The 16,915-nt window shown below is 52.4% G+C and overlaps 1 protein-coding gene across 4 annotated transcripts in view; it reads right to left on the bottom strand.

Moving 5' to 3' along the window:
- GIT2 (GIT ArfGAP 2) overlaps positions 1-16,915 on the bottom strand; it is a 28,376-nt gene that overhangs the window by 6,419 nt on the left and 5,042 nt on the right. For 2 of the 4 annotated variants that reach the window (XM_078873605.1, XM_078873607.1), the window contains exons 2-15: positions 13,972-14,111; positions 10,604-10,716; positions 9,337-9,442; positions 8,313-8,399; positions 7,192-7,322; positions 4,889-4,983; positions 4,510-4,555; positions 3,862-3,913; positions 3,190-3,262; positions 2,902-2,999; positions 2,130-2,232; positions 1,483-1,580; positions 1,017-1,166; positions 253-555 (exon numbers count right to left, since the gene is read on the bottom strand). In XM_078873605.1, the coding sequence (XP_078729731.1) occupies positions 253-555; positions 1,017-1,166; positions 1,483-1,580; positions 2,130-2,232; positions 2,902-2,999; positions 3,190-3,262; positions 3,862-3,913; positions 4,510-4,555; positions 4,889-4,983; positions 7,192-7,322; positions 8,313-8,399; positions 9,337-9,442; positions 10,604-10,716; positions 13,972-14,111 (1,595 nt within the window). The remainder of the gene's footprint in view (positions 1-252; positions 556-1,016; positions 1,167-1,482; positions 1,581-2,129; positions 2,233-2,901; positions 3,000-3,189; positions 3,263-3,861; positions 3,914-4,509; positions 4,556-4,888; positions 4,984-7,191; positions 7,323-8,312; positions 8,400-9,336; positions 9,443-10,603; positions 10,717-13,971; positions 14,112-16,915) is intronic. The other 2 variants (XM_078873606.1, XM_078873608.1) reach the window with 2 other exon arrangements.

Below are 16,915 nucleotides of genomic sequence, written 5' to 3'. Positions count from 1 at the left end.
GCGAGAGGGCGACGCGGACGAAGAATCTACGGTGGCCGAGCAGAGGGAACCACCCAGCGCGGCGGTGCAGAAGGCCGCGTCGGCACGGGCTCGGCCCGGCCGATGGTGACTTGGGCGTGCGGCCAGCGCGGGCCGCGACCACCGAGAGCGGTCGCCGGGCCCGGCCCCTCACCCATCTACTGGCAGCAAGCAGTGAAAGAAGGAAAAAAAAAAAGCAGCAAAGGGTAAAAAAAGGAAAACTGCGCGGCTCACGTTTGCGGACACGTCAGGCGCGCGTGCGTCCCCGTCGCCGCCCGGCTGGTGCGAGCGCGGCAGCGAGCTCGTCTCGCACATGGACTGTGGGCGCCCCGCTCCGCCCACCCCGCGCATGGACGGACGCCGGTTGGTGGGCACCTGGTAGACGGGCTCCTTGCGCGACGCGGAAGGACCCCCTCCCCCGCCGCCGCCGCCACCGCCGCTGCCACCGCCGCCGCCGCCGTGCGGGCCTGGGTAGGGAGAGCTGCCGCTGCCCAGCTGCTCGCGCAGCGTGGAGTTCTCGCGGTGCAGCTTGTCGACCTGTTGTGACGCACGAAGGTGAATGCCGCGCACACGAGGGTGGGGGGGGGGGAAGGGGGAGGCGGGTAACAGCGGCGAGCACAGCCACTAATGGCGCACGGTGAGACGGCGTGGAAGCTGGCGCAGCAAACGGCAGAGCTCAAACACCACCCCTAAATGCATACACGCAGATAAATAAAGTACCGCTGCACACGAATGCACAAACGTACGCACAGGAAAACACCACCACTAAATCACACGCACATAAATGTTACGTTCGTTTTTGTTTAAAAAAAAAGAAAGTGCCATGATAAAGTAAAACAAGAGGCCAACAGATGACCACAAATCCACGTGCACACACGCACGTGTACACACACACACACGTGTACACACTTGCGCACAGTGGTGGGAGAGGAGTGCGCACAGGCTGTACGTGGCGCTCGGTGTCACGTGACGATGGGAGGTCGGCGCCCGCGTCTCACCTCCTGCCTCAGGCGCCGCAGCTCGTCTCCAAGGTCGGAGTTCACCTTGAGTAACCTCTGAACTTTGGCCTCCGAGCTGGCAAGCGCCGACTTGACCTCCATGTACTCCTGCAAGGTGATCGGCCCGTCGGAGAGGTCAGAGTCCATGCTCTGGGTTCAAGAGGTCACAAGTGAGGGCCAACAGTAAGTTACTGCCATGAGGAGCTCACCAAACCCTGTGATTATTACCTCGCTAATATAACCCTACTCATTCAGCGTCAAGCTGACACTAATTTGGTAAATGAGTCCGGAAATAAATGGGATAAATGAGCATTCGAGACAGGATTTCCGGGGAACTTCTATAACCTCTGGGCCAATGCGTTTCACGCGGTAACGTCACGAACGACACCTCCGTCTAACCGCGTGGCCATGGTTCTGTGGTTCTGTGGGCTGGGCTCGACGTGGGGAAGGGAGTGCACGGACGTACCTTGGCTCGGGATTTGACGGCGGAGTTCCCGGGGGTCACGTCTTCATCCTCCGACGGCACGATGTCATAATCGTGAACGTCGTCATCGTCCATGCTGTCTATAGACATTACACGCGGCCACACGCACACAGCGCCCCACTCCTACACCGCGCGTCTCCCTGCACGAGAAGATCTACACAGCTGGACTCGTGAGTTACTTAAGCAAGGGTTAAATCTTTACATTTTATCTGGCGCTTCTATGCTATTTGGTGTGAAACGGGAACGCAGAAGTAAGGGTACTGCGCTACGAACGTGGCCACCAAAGTCTGATTCCCGGCAACGGTTAACATCAGTGTCCAAGGATATCTGATCATGGTTGCATCCCGCATGGACCAAAATGGCGAAATTTGGGTCAAACAACCGCCATGACCAACGTGACATGGGTAAGGCCTTCACCCAGCTCTGGGTTAAGGGCTCTAAATTATCAATATTATTACCGTTTATTACTTTAAACGCACCGCACATCCCTGCGCATTTGCTTCACACTCGCCACGCTGCAAGGCCACGTGGGCATTTGTGTTTCTCCGAGCGCACGTGCGTGCGTTCGTGTCCCGTGTCGTGTCCACTCGGGCTCTCATGCCCACGCGTGCCTCACGCGGCGCCCTCACCCCCCGGCGCTGTGCCCTGCTGCCGCCGCTTGGCATCGCTCAGGATGTCGATGATGAGCGTGGCGAACTCGCGAGCGTTGAAGCGAGCCAGCTTCTGTCGGCCCTGCACCGCAGACACCGGTGGGGTCAAGACACCAGCAGTTTCACGGCATTGGGCACGGCCAATCGACCCTGAAATATCTAAGCACTCCTGGCACCATCCCTCGCACCTCCGATTTGCACGGTTGACTATGTAATGGTGCGAAAGAATTTCGATTTAAATTCCATTCAGACTCTGTCTCCTTTACAGACCTGTTCTCCACCTGAGGACGGCTGCTTGCGTTGTGGCCGAAACGTCGTGAGAATTATTTTATTATGTTTTATTTTTATTATTTTATTATTTCCATTCTACGTGACTTTACCGAGAGAACCAAGAAGGTGCGAAAGAAGTTCAACATACATGCCGAGCGCACAACGCTCGCACCCATGGCAAGGGTTAACTGTGCCTTATAACAAAAATTCACAACCACCACCCATTCAAAATTACTCTATTTTGTCTGTATGTACAACTTCTTTTGCATCGTATGTAACTAACCGTGCTAATCGGAGGTGCGGGGGAAGGACAACAAAATAACCCAGGGCTGCAATATTTACAACTTAGCCTTAAGCGTTGTCGCTCTACTTAAGCATTACAGCCGAGCAGAAACAGTAATCTTCCTCCTCTCGCCACGTCGACAAGTTAACCAACGCGATCGCAAATTAACGCAGCCGGGTGGAGAGGGAGCGGCCGCACCTGGTTGCGTGTGGACGAGTACTCGGGGTTGACGGGCAGGAAGGGCACGGCGGTGCGGTCCGTCACCAGCTTGCTGTGGTTCTGTGTGGTCAGCCACACTGGGTGAGGAGCACGGGGAGGGGAAAAAAACCCATCACGAACTCACCCAAGTGTGCACGAAGCCGTTCGACGCCCCGCGCACTCACTCGCCCGCATTTCGCGAAGTGACCGACCGTACGTCAGGAACCATCTCAAGCAAAAGTCCTACTGCACAAGCAGGGGGGGGGGGGGGAGGGGGGCGCATCTCACCTGCATCGGTTTCGCGCCTGTCCACCTCATCGTACACGTCCATTGCAAGCTCCTCAAAGAGGTGGTTGCTCAGCTGTTGGAGGGGGAAGAAGAGGAGGGAGGAGGAAGAAGGAGGAAGGGGAATGCGTGAGATCAGGCGCCCAAGCAAAACGTGCGTGCAGCTGTCGACGCAATGCAAACACAACCCGTGCCTGCATTCACTGCAGATTAGAAGGCAGAGGCGGGATTAACACCACCCACATGTGCAGCAACAACATTGCATTCATACAGCTCCGCTCGGCACACATGCACACAAAGACCAAGATCCCTCGTGTAGCCACGAGGATTGTTCGAACAAGCGAGCGCCTATTAAGGTTGGCACAGCACACAAGGGGTGTGGGTGCGCTCCAAAACCATGCCTTTACCTCCCCAGTGCTGACGTTTACACACCGCACCAGGTGCTCATTTAAGAATGAGTCGACCCAGGCGAGGCACAGGACCGGTTAAAATATTCGTTACTGTTATGGGTCGTTGAGAGCAGGTAATCAAAGTCAGGTTACCAGGTTCATGGCGCAGTGTACCAACCGCTACACTGCTGCTCCCCACCCACAAAGGCCACCACAGAGGGTGGCCGGGAAGTGTGGGATTAGGCTCCAGCCCGTGACGCCGGGTGAAACGGGAAATGGAACTCACTGCTTCCAGTTTCTTCTTGGCTGCCTTTGCAAATTCAGAGAGGTCCAGGCTGCTGCAAGACAAATGTGCAGAAACAAAGCTGACATCGCGGCTCGCACGACTCAGCCAGCCACAGATTCACTCACGGGGCCTGAAGAGTATTGTCATGAATCTCAGACGCACAGCGAGTTGAAGCGTACTTACTTCTGTCTGACTCCGAGCGGGGAAGGGCAGCGTGAAAAGCAAACGCAACAACATCTGAGTGACCATTAACACCCGGACGTCCACATTTCACCACATCCCATCAATCGGGGACGCATGCACTGCGTGTGTTTATGCAGGCTACCAAAGATCACACAACTCAATTGCGCCCCACCCTGTGAGAATAAAATATCAATGGGCCCGACACAGCACGACCACACCTTCCGTTTTTAATAAGTTTAGAAACGTCTAAGCAAAGCCTGGTTAATTATTAAGACGGACGACACATGTACTTTAATGGGCCAATCTCACAGAGGAGATATTAGTGGGCGAAGGCGGTGCATACGCGCATCACGTGGCGGCGAATGTGCGGATGGATTAATACCACCCTGGTGTGACACTTTGATCTCACTTCCTGGGTAGAATGTGCACAAGGAAGTTGTGTGGCGAAGGCCATCAGGCTCTCACCTGTCTGCCATCTGCGGAATCACAAAGTGCTGGCCGCTCTTGTGATCTGGAGGAAGGGGGAAACGCAACGTTGACTCAGAAAGCTGGGTCTCAACACGTGAACAGACAGACATCTCGCTCGCTCTCTTGTCTCTCCACCCGCTCTTCGTGGACTAGTCCGTGACAACCCTCCCTCCCCCACAAGTGCAAAATGGAACATTCCGAGTAAAAGCATCCCAGCACCCGCATCATTACGCAAGGTGTCCCGTGACGGCGCAGGTGTGGGGGAATTCAGTCGGAACGTTCCACTCTGCGTCGAGATAATGGCACGAGTGGTTAATCAGACGCCCGCGGAGGGCGAAGGGGGTAAGGTCGCAAGGTCTCGGCGTGCCTCCCTTACCTGGCTTACGGCCGCACAAGTAGAAGGTGAGGCGGTCGGTGAGCTCGTACTGGCACTCTACGAGGCGGTCGGCGAGATCCGTGTGTCCCGCTTGGCTGCACCGCACACACAGACCCACGCACGCACGCGTGTGTAAGCACACATGTGCGTGCATGTATACATGCGTACACGCACCGCGCGCGCGCACGCACACACATGCACACACATGCACGCATGCATGCACGCCACACACATGGAAAACAGAATGCGCGCATGCGCCACGTACGCTAGCAATCATGTGCACTTGTAGGCACGCACACATAGGTACAAAGAAAAGGATTTTCAATATAGCCATGGCATACAAGGAGGTGGATGGCCAGCACCACACCTGACTGCCTTTGTCTCCCCAATGCTGATGCCGATTCATTTTAAGGCAGAGTCGTCCTAGAGGAGGCCGATGACCAGCTGAAATATTCGTAACTCATGTTGGCTATAAGCGGGTATCTAACTCACAAAGGTATGTACAAACGTGTGCGCACGTCATAAATGCGCACACGGACACGCGCATGCGTAACATGATCACAGGTTTAATGAGAAGGCTGCCCATCCCTGGCAATGGGAAACTTCATTTATAACATTGAGACTAACGTCCCAACTTTTCCACTCCTGCTTATTCCACCGTGACACAAGACAGACCACCCCGTAACATACTACGTGTGCAGAGCGCTTGGTTTGGCTTTTCATAAGCAAGTCACATGGCCACAAGGGGTCGAGTGAAGGCCTGTATTTACAAGCAGGTGACCGCCCATTCAAACAAAACGCTTCTATAATTGTATTCACATCTGCGGCCGGGAAGCGTCTTAAGCGATGAGCGTGCTGAATCGCGCCTCCCAGCTGGAGCCCGCAGCAAGCATCGTCCTTGCTAACGAGCACCCGGAATTAATCGGGGACTGACAGCGGTGCCCTTATTTCGTCTCCCAGATTTACTTCCGTTCTCATTACCGCTCTAAGTGCTAAAGTAATCTTGAGAGCCGGAGATGATGATGATGATGCACAAATTATTTGTTTCTCATGTGGCGCTGCGCTAATTGTCCCTTCTCAGCAGGCGACAATGAACACTTTCAGGAGCAGCCGACCATTTCTGACCCACGCGCTGCAGGCACCAAGTCCATGACGTCACGCAAAGTCGCCGCCGATTTAGTCAAATTAGGGCCGCGAGAAAATCTTCCAGGGGAGACATGTGCCACGTCGTGTTTTGTTGTGAGCAGCGGCGTGGCTTGAGAGTGTGCAAGCGGTGCAAATGAATCGGGGTCCACGGTTCCGAGGAGCCCAGGTGCCGGGTCTATGACGGAGACGGTGAAAATCTGGATAGGGACACAGATTCACTCCTTGCACCGGGGCCCATGCGGAACACGCTGCACCACTGGGTACGAGGTCATCGCTGCCCCGAGGGGTGACCTCCGGTGCTCGCCACGGCGGTGGTGTACGTTCCACGCATTCTTACGTCAACAAAATAATTTTTCTTGCTCGAGCCGTTTTACGATTTGAATTCCAAAACGACTGCCGGTGCAGTGAGGTCACAACCGCCCAAGCTCGTTACCCAACGCCACTGCATAAATTTACGATGACATCAACACTCGGCATTTGATGACCAAGTGTGACAGTAGATTCGACAGAACAAGCATCTTTCTTTTAGTCTCGTTTATGCCGTCCAGCTCGTGTTGTTTCTCGTCGTTTCCCGCCTCATTTGTACAGCGTTGTTCCTGCCCTTGGCACAAACGTCACATCGGCATATCATCTGAATAAATCATGGGTTCTGGCGCGCAATTCGATGTACGGTGAGCGTAGGGGTAGATTTTAATCAGTGTACCGAGGGATCGTCACACGCCTGCCAATACGTGTCATTGCTTATGCTACGCGACGTCTCGGGGTCAAGGCAGGGGTGAGACGCGTGCGTCCTGACGTCACTCACCAAGCTTAGTATCTCGGCCATGCTTGTGTTATCAACACACAGATACAAATGACAATGTAACGTATTCATTAGTCCAAACTCACCCATTTGCTATGGTTAACCTACACTTTCATGTCCCCCATCCTCAGCTGCATAGGGTTGTGGAAGGGAACGGAGCAGGAGAGGCCGATCTTCATGGCCTTGTAACATGGGGAGTCACAGACCCCGGTGTGTTCGAATCCTAGGATTGAACTGGGCTATTCCTGGGCCAGCGCAGCCTGGATCCCAGAATTTGTTTAAATGAGGCACCAGCGGTTACGCGAACCCCCGTGCTGGTGCGCGGAGCCGGCAAGCGCGGTTAGGATGATCTCACCGCGCGCACTCCACGGGCGTCTGGCCCAGAGCGTCGACGGCGCCCGGGTCGGCGCCGTACACCACGAGCAGCTCGGCCTGCAGGGTCTGCCCGGCCTTGGCTGCCACATGCAGCGGGGTGTTCCCCTTGTCCTGCGTTTACACACGCACAGTGTGAGTGGCGCACACACACACACACACACTAGCACACAAAGACAAAGATCCCCCATATAACCTGAAAAGACTGTTGGAGCAAGTGCTGTTAGCGAGCACCATTGAAGGCTGGCACGGCACACGAGGGGGTGGGTGGCCAGCACCACGCCCAGCCGCCTTTGTCTCCACAGTGGTAGTGTTTACACGCCAGGTACTCATTTGAGGTTGAGTCGACCGAGGGGAGGCCCATGTCTAGTTCAGATAATCGTCACTGGTGTTAGCTGTGAGCGGGAATTGAACTCAGGTCGCCGGGTTTGTACCGTAGTGCGTTAACGCACACAGACACACACGCACAGACGAAAACACCAACTTACACAAACGCACAGACACAAGCGCAAACACAAGTACACACACATGCTTGAACGAATATGCACAAATCATCCAATCACATACATTCTGGCACACATGCTCACTCTCACATGCACACACTAGCAAGCAACAACAATTCATGGATGCTTCTAGCTTAAATGTAATATTCGGATATGTTGTACAAATTGCAAACAATCGGTTCTCAAGCAAACAACTCAACGCACGTATTGCAAATGCAAGAACCCATTTAAATCAATTATTCCATGCCAACAGATTACGCACACACACACACACACCGGCTCACATACACACATACACGTTCAGTTATTACAGTTCACCTATAGCAGCCCATGTCTTAACTCAGCCAGGCTTGCCTGGCTCATTATTACTCTGCCGCTCCAACTCCTTTTGAGCCAAGCACGGCAACCTAAAGGGAACGCGTCCATACACGCACGGCCATGCCTGCAGAGACCGGTCGTGCAACTGTGCACGAACTCTGCTGCTTTACAGCCAGAGGAAAAAAAAAAACTCTCCCACCAAAACAACAAAACTCCCCCCACTGCCCATCCTCCACCCCCCACATCCCGTCGTGGCACAGGGCGGGGAGCGCGAACGACTCACGGGGTTGAAGTAGTTGGCCTGGGCCCCCAGGGAGAGCAGCCTCAGCGACGTCTCCAAGTTCCCCGTTCTCACACTCGAGTGCAGTTGCTGCGGAGAAGGAAACCAGCGGAATGAACGCCAGAGGGACACGCTCCCCGGACGGTAACTTCGAGACCAACGGAGCCGCTGCGGAAACTCGCGGCCCGCGGTGCCTGCCGAACGGCGCGTGCAGACATGCCGTCGTTCTGTGAAAACTACAGGACACCTGTGAAAAAGAGCTTCATAGCTCATCTGATTCCTCCAGTCGAAATAAAGATTCCGATTATGTAATCTGCCAGGTGTCGTGCCGATTATTCTACGAGGCTCCGGGTGTGTTTGTGACAGCTGGAGTGAAATGCTCCGCGCCTCTCTGGGCGTCTCTAGAACTCACGGCGTGTGAACCAGGCCTTAGGCAAGACGAACGAGCACCATTGACAGACAACTTAAATCGCAATTTCCCTTTTGTGGAAAGAATTTGTTTTTCCAAATTGCTACTGCGTCGTGTTGTCACGAGACAAAAACATTCCGATTTGGAACTCTCGCAACGAGCACTGCATCGTCATTATGCGTTCGAGAACGGTCCCAAAATGTCATAGAATTATCAAGTGACCTCAATAGGTCTCTAGCCACAGAGGGAAACTTTCATATGCCCTGCAAGAAGTGTTCATCGCATGCCAACCAAACGGATGTTTTTTGTTACTTTACACAATGCGTGGATACGCTAAAAATAATATAAAAAATACAAAATGAAACCGATTTCTTGAGCGCAGTCATCGGGGGCCGAATTGAGACCGTGAACAACCCGGGCTTGAGAACTTATTTTAATCGTGGCTGGGCAGCCAAAAACCCAGATTCCAACCGAGGATGCTCAGCGGTGGCAGCCCTGTCAGCTCCGACACGAGCCACCCAGGGGGGGGTAGCGCACTGGTCACCTCCTCTGCATCGTTTACATCGTCCACCTTGACACGCGCTCGCTCCCTGCACCGACGGGACAGGGAAGCCTCACCCTGCTCAGGTCGGTGGCCATGATGTTATCGTCCTCGCGACATGGCATGCGGTGCACGAACGACAGCATCTGATACTTGGCCTTGATGAACTCCGCCTTGGTCGGGCTGTTGACGACGACGATGACGACACACACAGAGGACAAATCAAAGCGCGAACTCGGACGTGAACCTGCGCGGTCACCCCGCCAAGGTGAAAGCTGCTCGCGGACACGAACCCCGCGATACGACGCCATGTGCACGGAAACTCCACGCGACGTGCACGTGACTGCTGCTCCATTGTCTTCTGGGCAAGTAACGATTCACATCCCCTTCGCGATTCAATCTCTTACGTGCAGCTGGACGAACACAGACTTCTCAGTCTACATCCAGATTTCTTTGCCGGGAAATGGCTTCGGTTGATATTTGGTGGACTGCTTCACTGCCTTCGTTGAATTATCATAGTTCATTGTGGTTCATCACTACGTGGAGATTCAATTAATTGTTACGATGCAGGGTCATGATTTCATTTCAGAATTAACTCCTTTTTGCGTCGGTTTTAAACGTAGCATTTTTACTGTCTCGTGTTCTCTCTTATGTTTGTCGTTTTGTTTTCTCCGTTAGACTCAAGGAACGTGAATGTGCACTTTGAATGAATCATGAAAGTAGATTTACACAGGCATGATTTGATAAAGAATTGGGAGTATGAAAATAATATTTTAATAAATTAGCTAGCGGATCTTTCCACGTCTAATATGCGCGAGGTCATGTCACTTCAAAGCTGTCAGCCTGCCAACTTCCTTCACATTTTCCAGGCTTATCACAGCGCCACCGTGTACAGTACGTGATCTACGAAGATTGATTAGTGCAAGTACTAACAGCTTTTAAAATGCCCACTACTTTTTTTAAACATTACATCCCACGTGAAACAATGCTCCGTGAAATGATGTCACCACAGAAGCAGCCAAAAAAAACAACGGGGAATGTTTTTTTTTCGTCGCGAAGGCCAAGTGGTTGCATGCGCAAAAAGAAGTTTAATCAAATGGATCACGGCCGATAAGCGGCAAGAAGGAATGAAAACACGGAGTAATATCTGTTCGTGAAATCCGTGTGTCGCCACTCGAACTGCAAACACAAACAAGACACTCCTCCGTCACCCAGCCTCACTTAAAAGCTTATAAATCAAGTCAGGCACGCGTGTAGCCTCCACCAAACCTCGGTCAACTTCACAAGGCCGACCGACGGTGGCGACCTCCGGGGCGGCAGGGCGGCCCCGCGTGAGCGACTCACTGCACTTTGTCGTGTGGGTTGGCCTTGCGCTTGCCGCTCTGGATCTGCGCTGGGTCGAGCAGCGAGTGCTCCCAGATCGAGTTGGCTCCATTGCTCACCAGCGTCTGCACCATCTGCAAGTCATCGCGGCGCACAAGGCGGCAACCGTCACCGCGGGCCGAACCGCCGGTCACGAGACAGCTTTAGCCACGCAGGCGCCAAGCGACGCGTAACCGGCCCCTTTCAACAAAGGCAAGAAAATCACCAAGGGATGCACCGGATCCTGTTAGATCGTCGAAGCTACGCTGGCTAGAGCAGAGTGTCTACATGGATTGGTGACCACCAGAGATTGCCAGATATTGTCGGCATGGGGCTAAGAGGTGTGGCCAGCAGATGATAGAGCTGAGTGTGTCTCCCCTACTCCACTGTATGCATGGTGGGTTTTCTCAGAGCACTCCGGTTTCCTCCCATATGAAGCCAAACTCCGATTCATGGAATTGGCCAAGCATCCCAATACAGGATCTCACAACGGATTTTACCGGGTGAAGTACATTGTTATTGTTTAATGCTCCGATGACCACAATTATTGTCTTTGACATCCTTGGTGCCATCATGTCAATGTGTCTCCCTTTACAAGCGAGCGGCAGTGTTGTTGAGCATTGGTGGAAACTCCACGTTCACACGGCAGTGACACGTCTCCCCATAGGAAGATCGCTGTTGAGTGGCATTCTAGGGTAAATTACTGATATTGCCATTACTGTTATTATAATTCCATTATCACAACACCGGAGAGACAGACACAAGATGGATCGTGAAGTCAACAATGGCCTGCACCTGCGCACCAATGCAACTGCACGGCTTGTGGCGAGGCATCGCGGGATGTGAGGGTTAAGGGAAGGGGCCCTGTGTGGGCGAGTGTTACGCCATTGTGAAAGAATGAGACCATGAGAGGAGGGGGGGGAGAGATGTCTCAGCAGACAGTAGCATTCCCAGTTGGGTTTGTTTCGGCTGACAAAAAAACATTAAATTAAATAAAACCATGCACGGAGCATCGCGCTCACTCGTGTCTGCACGCAGGAGAGAAAAAAACCACGCAAAACTGCACCAAATCGCAGAATGAAAATAGGCCAGAGGTTGCATGGAGATTACCACACCAATTGGGCTTTTCGCATGAACTTTAATGAGGTTTAGGCATGAAACGAAACGCATGCTCCGTCTTAAAATGCCACCATAAAACCTGCCGGTGACCACAAAACCAACGAAACCCATGCTGTAAGAGGAAATACAGCATCTGCAAATGTCTATTTGCGCAAGGAAGGAGACAAGCACCGTGCTCACGGGAGGCTATGCACTTGATACTTAGAATACAGTAGGTTCCACTTGAGATGCATGGAAACCGGTTACTGTAATTACTCCCCTCTGGTGGGAGGGCAATTGTCATCTGGGTATAGCTGCGTTTCAGCTCTTCCTTACAATTAAAATTATTATTTGCATAAAGTTCATGCGAGATCGGTGAACAGAGAAAACCTCCTTCTGTAGATTTCTACCATGTGGAAAATGTCCTCGTACGAGCAGAAATCAGCCACTCGTGTGTGGTGAGGTCTGACTTGAGAGGCAGTGTGAGCAGCGTGTGTCTCCAGGCCAGGCCTCTACGCGCCTCTGAGTGCGTCTCAGTCACGGGCAGTGAAACACGAGCGACCCAAGGGATAGAGAGGTGCTCACGGCCCACTAACTCCCTTCTGGGGCCTCCAAGCTGAAGCTGAGCCTCATCCTCGTTATCAATGTGTAGTGACATAAATGATGTCACTACTGTGTTGAGACGGTACCAGGTGATGACGGGTACTGTAGGTGGGGTGCGCCCGGGTGTCACCGAGGTCGCGTCAGGCCGTAACACCCTCGGTGAACCCGATAGGGCACGTGACCGGACGAAGGGGGGCCAGGGGACCCCATATGGGAGCGCGGGGGTCACGTGGTAAGGGACCTGGACCTTCCCGAAGGATCGCGAAGGGGGCGTGGCCGAGGGCGGAGCCGGCCACGCCGCAGCCGTCATAACTTATAAGCCATCGATGGTCCTCAAGTCTCCGATCTCCGCTTGTGGACCAGGCAGCTTGTTAACCTGTCCTGGTCCCCTTATGTAGTTATCCCTTCAAGTTAACTGAGGAACGGTGGTCACCACCTGATATAGTTGTCCAAGTTGTCTGTTGCGTTGGTAAATAAATAGTGTTGCCTCCACGTTTAAGTGTGCGCCTCAGTTGAACCCATTACAAATGTGTGCCCACAGGCTATATACAGTAAAGCTATATCCTCCTTGTTCTCCCATAAATGAACATGCGCCGCAGTTTCTGTACAGCGTCATGTGATGCAGACGTGTTTATACACTGTACAAATTCACATTGCACTGGATTATTATTGTTCATGTTATTGTTGCTGTGTGCCCCGTTGTTGCAGTGATGAGGGAGCGAGAGGCACGCAGACAATGTCACCCCCCAGCGATTCTATGAATGCTCGTGATTGCACGCAAGAGTCAGTTCCTTGTCTTGATTTTACCGTCTCGTTTATATTGCCTCTAAAACCTCAACGGAACATCAGCCAACAAATGGCATAAATCCTAACCGATTGCCTCACACTCGCCATGAAGTGCATCTGCCGTGAGCGTAAGAATGTATTCAAATTAATCACAAAAAACGCTCAAAACAGAAACTCCTGACCCCGACGTGTTGAGCCTGCCGTGGCTCCATCAACGGAGATTTTTTTGTTAACTCTTTACAACACTTTCCGTCCATAACGGGAGGAGTATGATCACGCTCAGAAAGGTGATCCAATATGAAGAGGGCTGTGGCATAGTGTTGCTGCTTTGGAATGAGCCCCTTTTGAGAAAAACCCAGCCACATTGATCAACGGGTTGCCCAAAACTTGGAAAGACAAACCAGAGCAAAAAAATTGACAGTTTGCCCTAAAGCTACCCGTCGACTTGCATACTGCTAATTAAATACTTCCAAAGGCAAACGCTGGACCAATGTTATATAGTCCGTGCACAGGAATGTTTCTTTACTGTGTGATATGTATTTTCCACTGTTGCTGTGCAGTGTCTTGGAATGCAGCTGCAATTGGACGCGAAAGAAATCCAAATTGTTATTGTTGCTGAACAGTCGACAACAAACCCAGTTGGGGTGGCACGGAGAGGACGGTTTCCTATCACTCGCCTCCACGCTCACCCACGCACTCACCCATATTAAGCCGCATTGGCTATGGCATGCACCCCCGCATGCTCACCCACTCGATGAGGGAGGCGGGCCACTGGCTGCGGTGCACACCTGTATACTCGCCCGCACTCTCGCATGCATTCGCCCACATGCTCACCCGTACACCGCACGCACGCTCGCACTCACCTGTATGAGCGAGGTGGGCCACTGGCTGTGGCGCAGGTGCTTGACGAGGGAGATGTGGCGGCCCAGGCTGCGGTGCACACTGCAGCACTCGTCGCACACCAGCACGCCGCGGTTGATGGACGCCCAGCCGGGGTCTGACACTGCGAACGCAAAGCGTGCACACGCGCGCCCTTCACACGACCGCGTACGCTGCGGTGGGCGATAAAGGATGAGGGATAAACACAACACCGCGTCGCGTTGCTCGTGGCACGCGCTGTTTGCGTATGACCAAGGGCGAGGGCACCCTGAGCAGGGACACGAGTGTTAGGGAAAGGTGTCCTTTTAAGAGTCATTAGACAAAATACGCTGGTGTCAATATCCCAGCTCCTAAGTGTGGCCCCTACACCCAACCGCGTACAATGTTTCCAGCCCAAATACAAATCCCACCTCTCATCCAAGCTCCCACTGACGTGAAAGTCTTCCTCATTTGTACAGTCTTTGCACGCGGTGGAAATTCCACGTTTTATTACACACAAACTGTATAATACTGCATTGATCCAGGAATGGTACCAATGCGCTTAAGACTTTGTACTCAAATCAACGTAGAATTTCAAAGCCAAGTGTGCGTCACACAAAACACACCCACGCGTGCATGCAACCACGTGCACGCTCTTAGGCTCATATCTCTCGTGGCTGGATGTACCAGGCATAGGATGATAATGGGAATAATCATGCCAAGATGCAGTAGCTGCTTCTCCTCTCTGCCACAGGCCCTTGAATAATAAAACCAAAATGGCCATAATTAGGCAAAAGTAGAGAGGCCCACTATTTCCATCAGCAAACTCGACATAGTGCAGATGCAGTAGGGAGTGGGGAGGGTGGGCGGGATCTTTGGAAACCACATGGCCCAACGTACCCCCACAGCACGCTGCACCACCTCCAGTTCCTTCAAAGTTCAAGTGCCGCGGGCCTCTTTATTTCGCGACCGTAGAGCTCTCTCGCTTTTTTCTAGATTTGAAGTTTTCGTGACTGCAGGGATCCATACTCTTTGGTTCTTTCGGTAAAGTCACGTAGGTATAAAATATAAAATAAATTAAATAATGTAGTTTCGATTGCAACACGAGCAATCATCATCAGTTGTGAAAACTACAGCAAGAACATTTTTAGCTGTAGAAACAACCAAAGAGTATCGCTCTCTTGCTCTTTATCGGTATGTGCCTGACACGACGCCACGGTCATCATGCTCAACCACAATCTGTTTGTGGTCCAGCGTGGAAACTGCCCGCATTTCCGGTGCCCGCTCGCCACTTCACCATCGCATGGCGAGTAACGCGCGTATGGTGCACCTTGCAGCCCGGGTAGTGCCAGCGTACTAAAGGACCTGCGGTGTGGCGGGGCGCAAGTGCGTCGCCACTGCTAGTGCCGTGGGGCGCGAACTGGCAGGGGTAGCCCCCTGACTCTCGCTTGAGACCGAGCCCTGTTCTAACCGCAGGGGGCTGGCTCCCACTTGGCAGCTCATGTGATTAGTTTATGTGAAAGAGAATCCTATGGTGATGCATCCTTCCCGCCGCAGCGATTGAATTGCCATGATTCTGGGCCACGATTTGAAAATGAAAGAATTCATTATTTCTTGGTCTAATTCTGAAGAGGCATGTCATGATTCATCAACCACTCCCTTTCCCTCTAAACCAGTGATTACATGAATTATTAAAACCTGATTCAACAATCCATTTTTTAAACTCATTTATCCATCTCATTTGTATTGCTTCTGATTTTCTCTGTCATTTTCTCCACACAGTGCAGTTCTGTTAAGTCGATTGAGCTAAACGTAACACTAGCGTCTCATTCACACGAACAATAATGTAGTCTTATATTGGCAAGAGTACTACATGTATTGTAGATTTGAATTGACTCTGTGGGATGCGGCCTGTTTTCCAAGCAAGATTCCCGGGACAGTTAAACGGTTAAAGCTCTCGTTTGTTGGAATAAATTTGAAAAACACAACTCAGCCAAACCACTCAGAATACCAAAGGCATGACAACAAAAACATCTGTTTGGATTTTTTTTTTGGTAGAAACCTTCCCCACCCCAAAATCCTCATTTTATTGATGACAAATATAGCCAACATTTATCAAGGGCTCAAGGGAAACCAAACTAGCCAAACATCCCACCCGCCCACGTGCACCCGGCCTAACAATGCTGGCAGCGAGGGGAAACACTACGCAGCGCTGAGGGAGCAGGCTCGACTGAAACAATACATGCCAAGTGCCTGCCACAAGGAGAGAAGCTCCATGGGGAGAGGGAAAATGAGAGAGTTCCACAAGAAGAGAGGTGTGGAGTAGGGGAGTTCCACAAGACAAGGAGGAAGCTCCGCGGGAAGAGAGCGGGAGAGAGAGAGAGCTCCAGTGTGGCCTGGCTGGGAGACACAAGGCGACATGTACACGCACACACAGCACGATGGCCCTGCTTTACGATCTGAATTAACAAGCGTCTGCACGTGACCGCATCTCAAGACACTGCACAGAACGCAAGACGAGCGCATTATCAGATCGTGCAAAAAGCTCGGGGATTTTTTTCTTTCCGTTAAGTGGATAAGTTAGGGAGGGCAGGGAGCTGGACAAGATGATCTCTGTGCTGATCAAGACAATGGACTGATAGAAACGGTTGGTCATAGGCGGAGGAGAAGAGGAAGGTCTTTAGTCTGGATGTGAGAGGATGGATAGAATTAGTCATACAGACGGCCAGGGGAGGGGGGGACTTTAAAACTGCGAGAGCAGCAGCAGAGAAGCAGCAACCTCCCACCAAGTGGAGATTGACTGGCGGTTTTGACGGGCGGCTTTAACAGAGGCCTCGGTGACTCAAGCGGAGAGTGCATTGCCACCGAGCGAGCCATACTTCCCCCCGCTGTCCTGACAAGGTGGGGGGTGGTGGAAGGGGGCGTCACGAGCAAAACAGGCGGCTCTGT

This window comes from Lampetra fluviatilis, chromosome 37, assembly GCF_964198595.1.
Source record: "Lampetra fluviatilis chromosome 37, kcLamFluv1.1, whole genome shotgun sequence".
Lineage (NCBI taxonomy): Eukaryota > Metazoa > Chordata > Hyperoartia > Petromyzontiformes > Petromyzontidae > Lampetra > Lampetra fluviatilis.
Note: the sequence above shows the minus strand (reverse complement) of the source record. Positions and strands in the feature narration are given on the sequence as shown.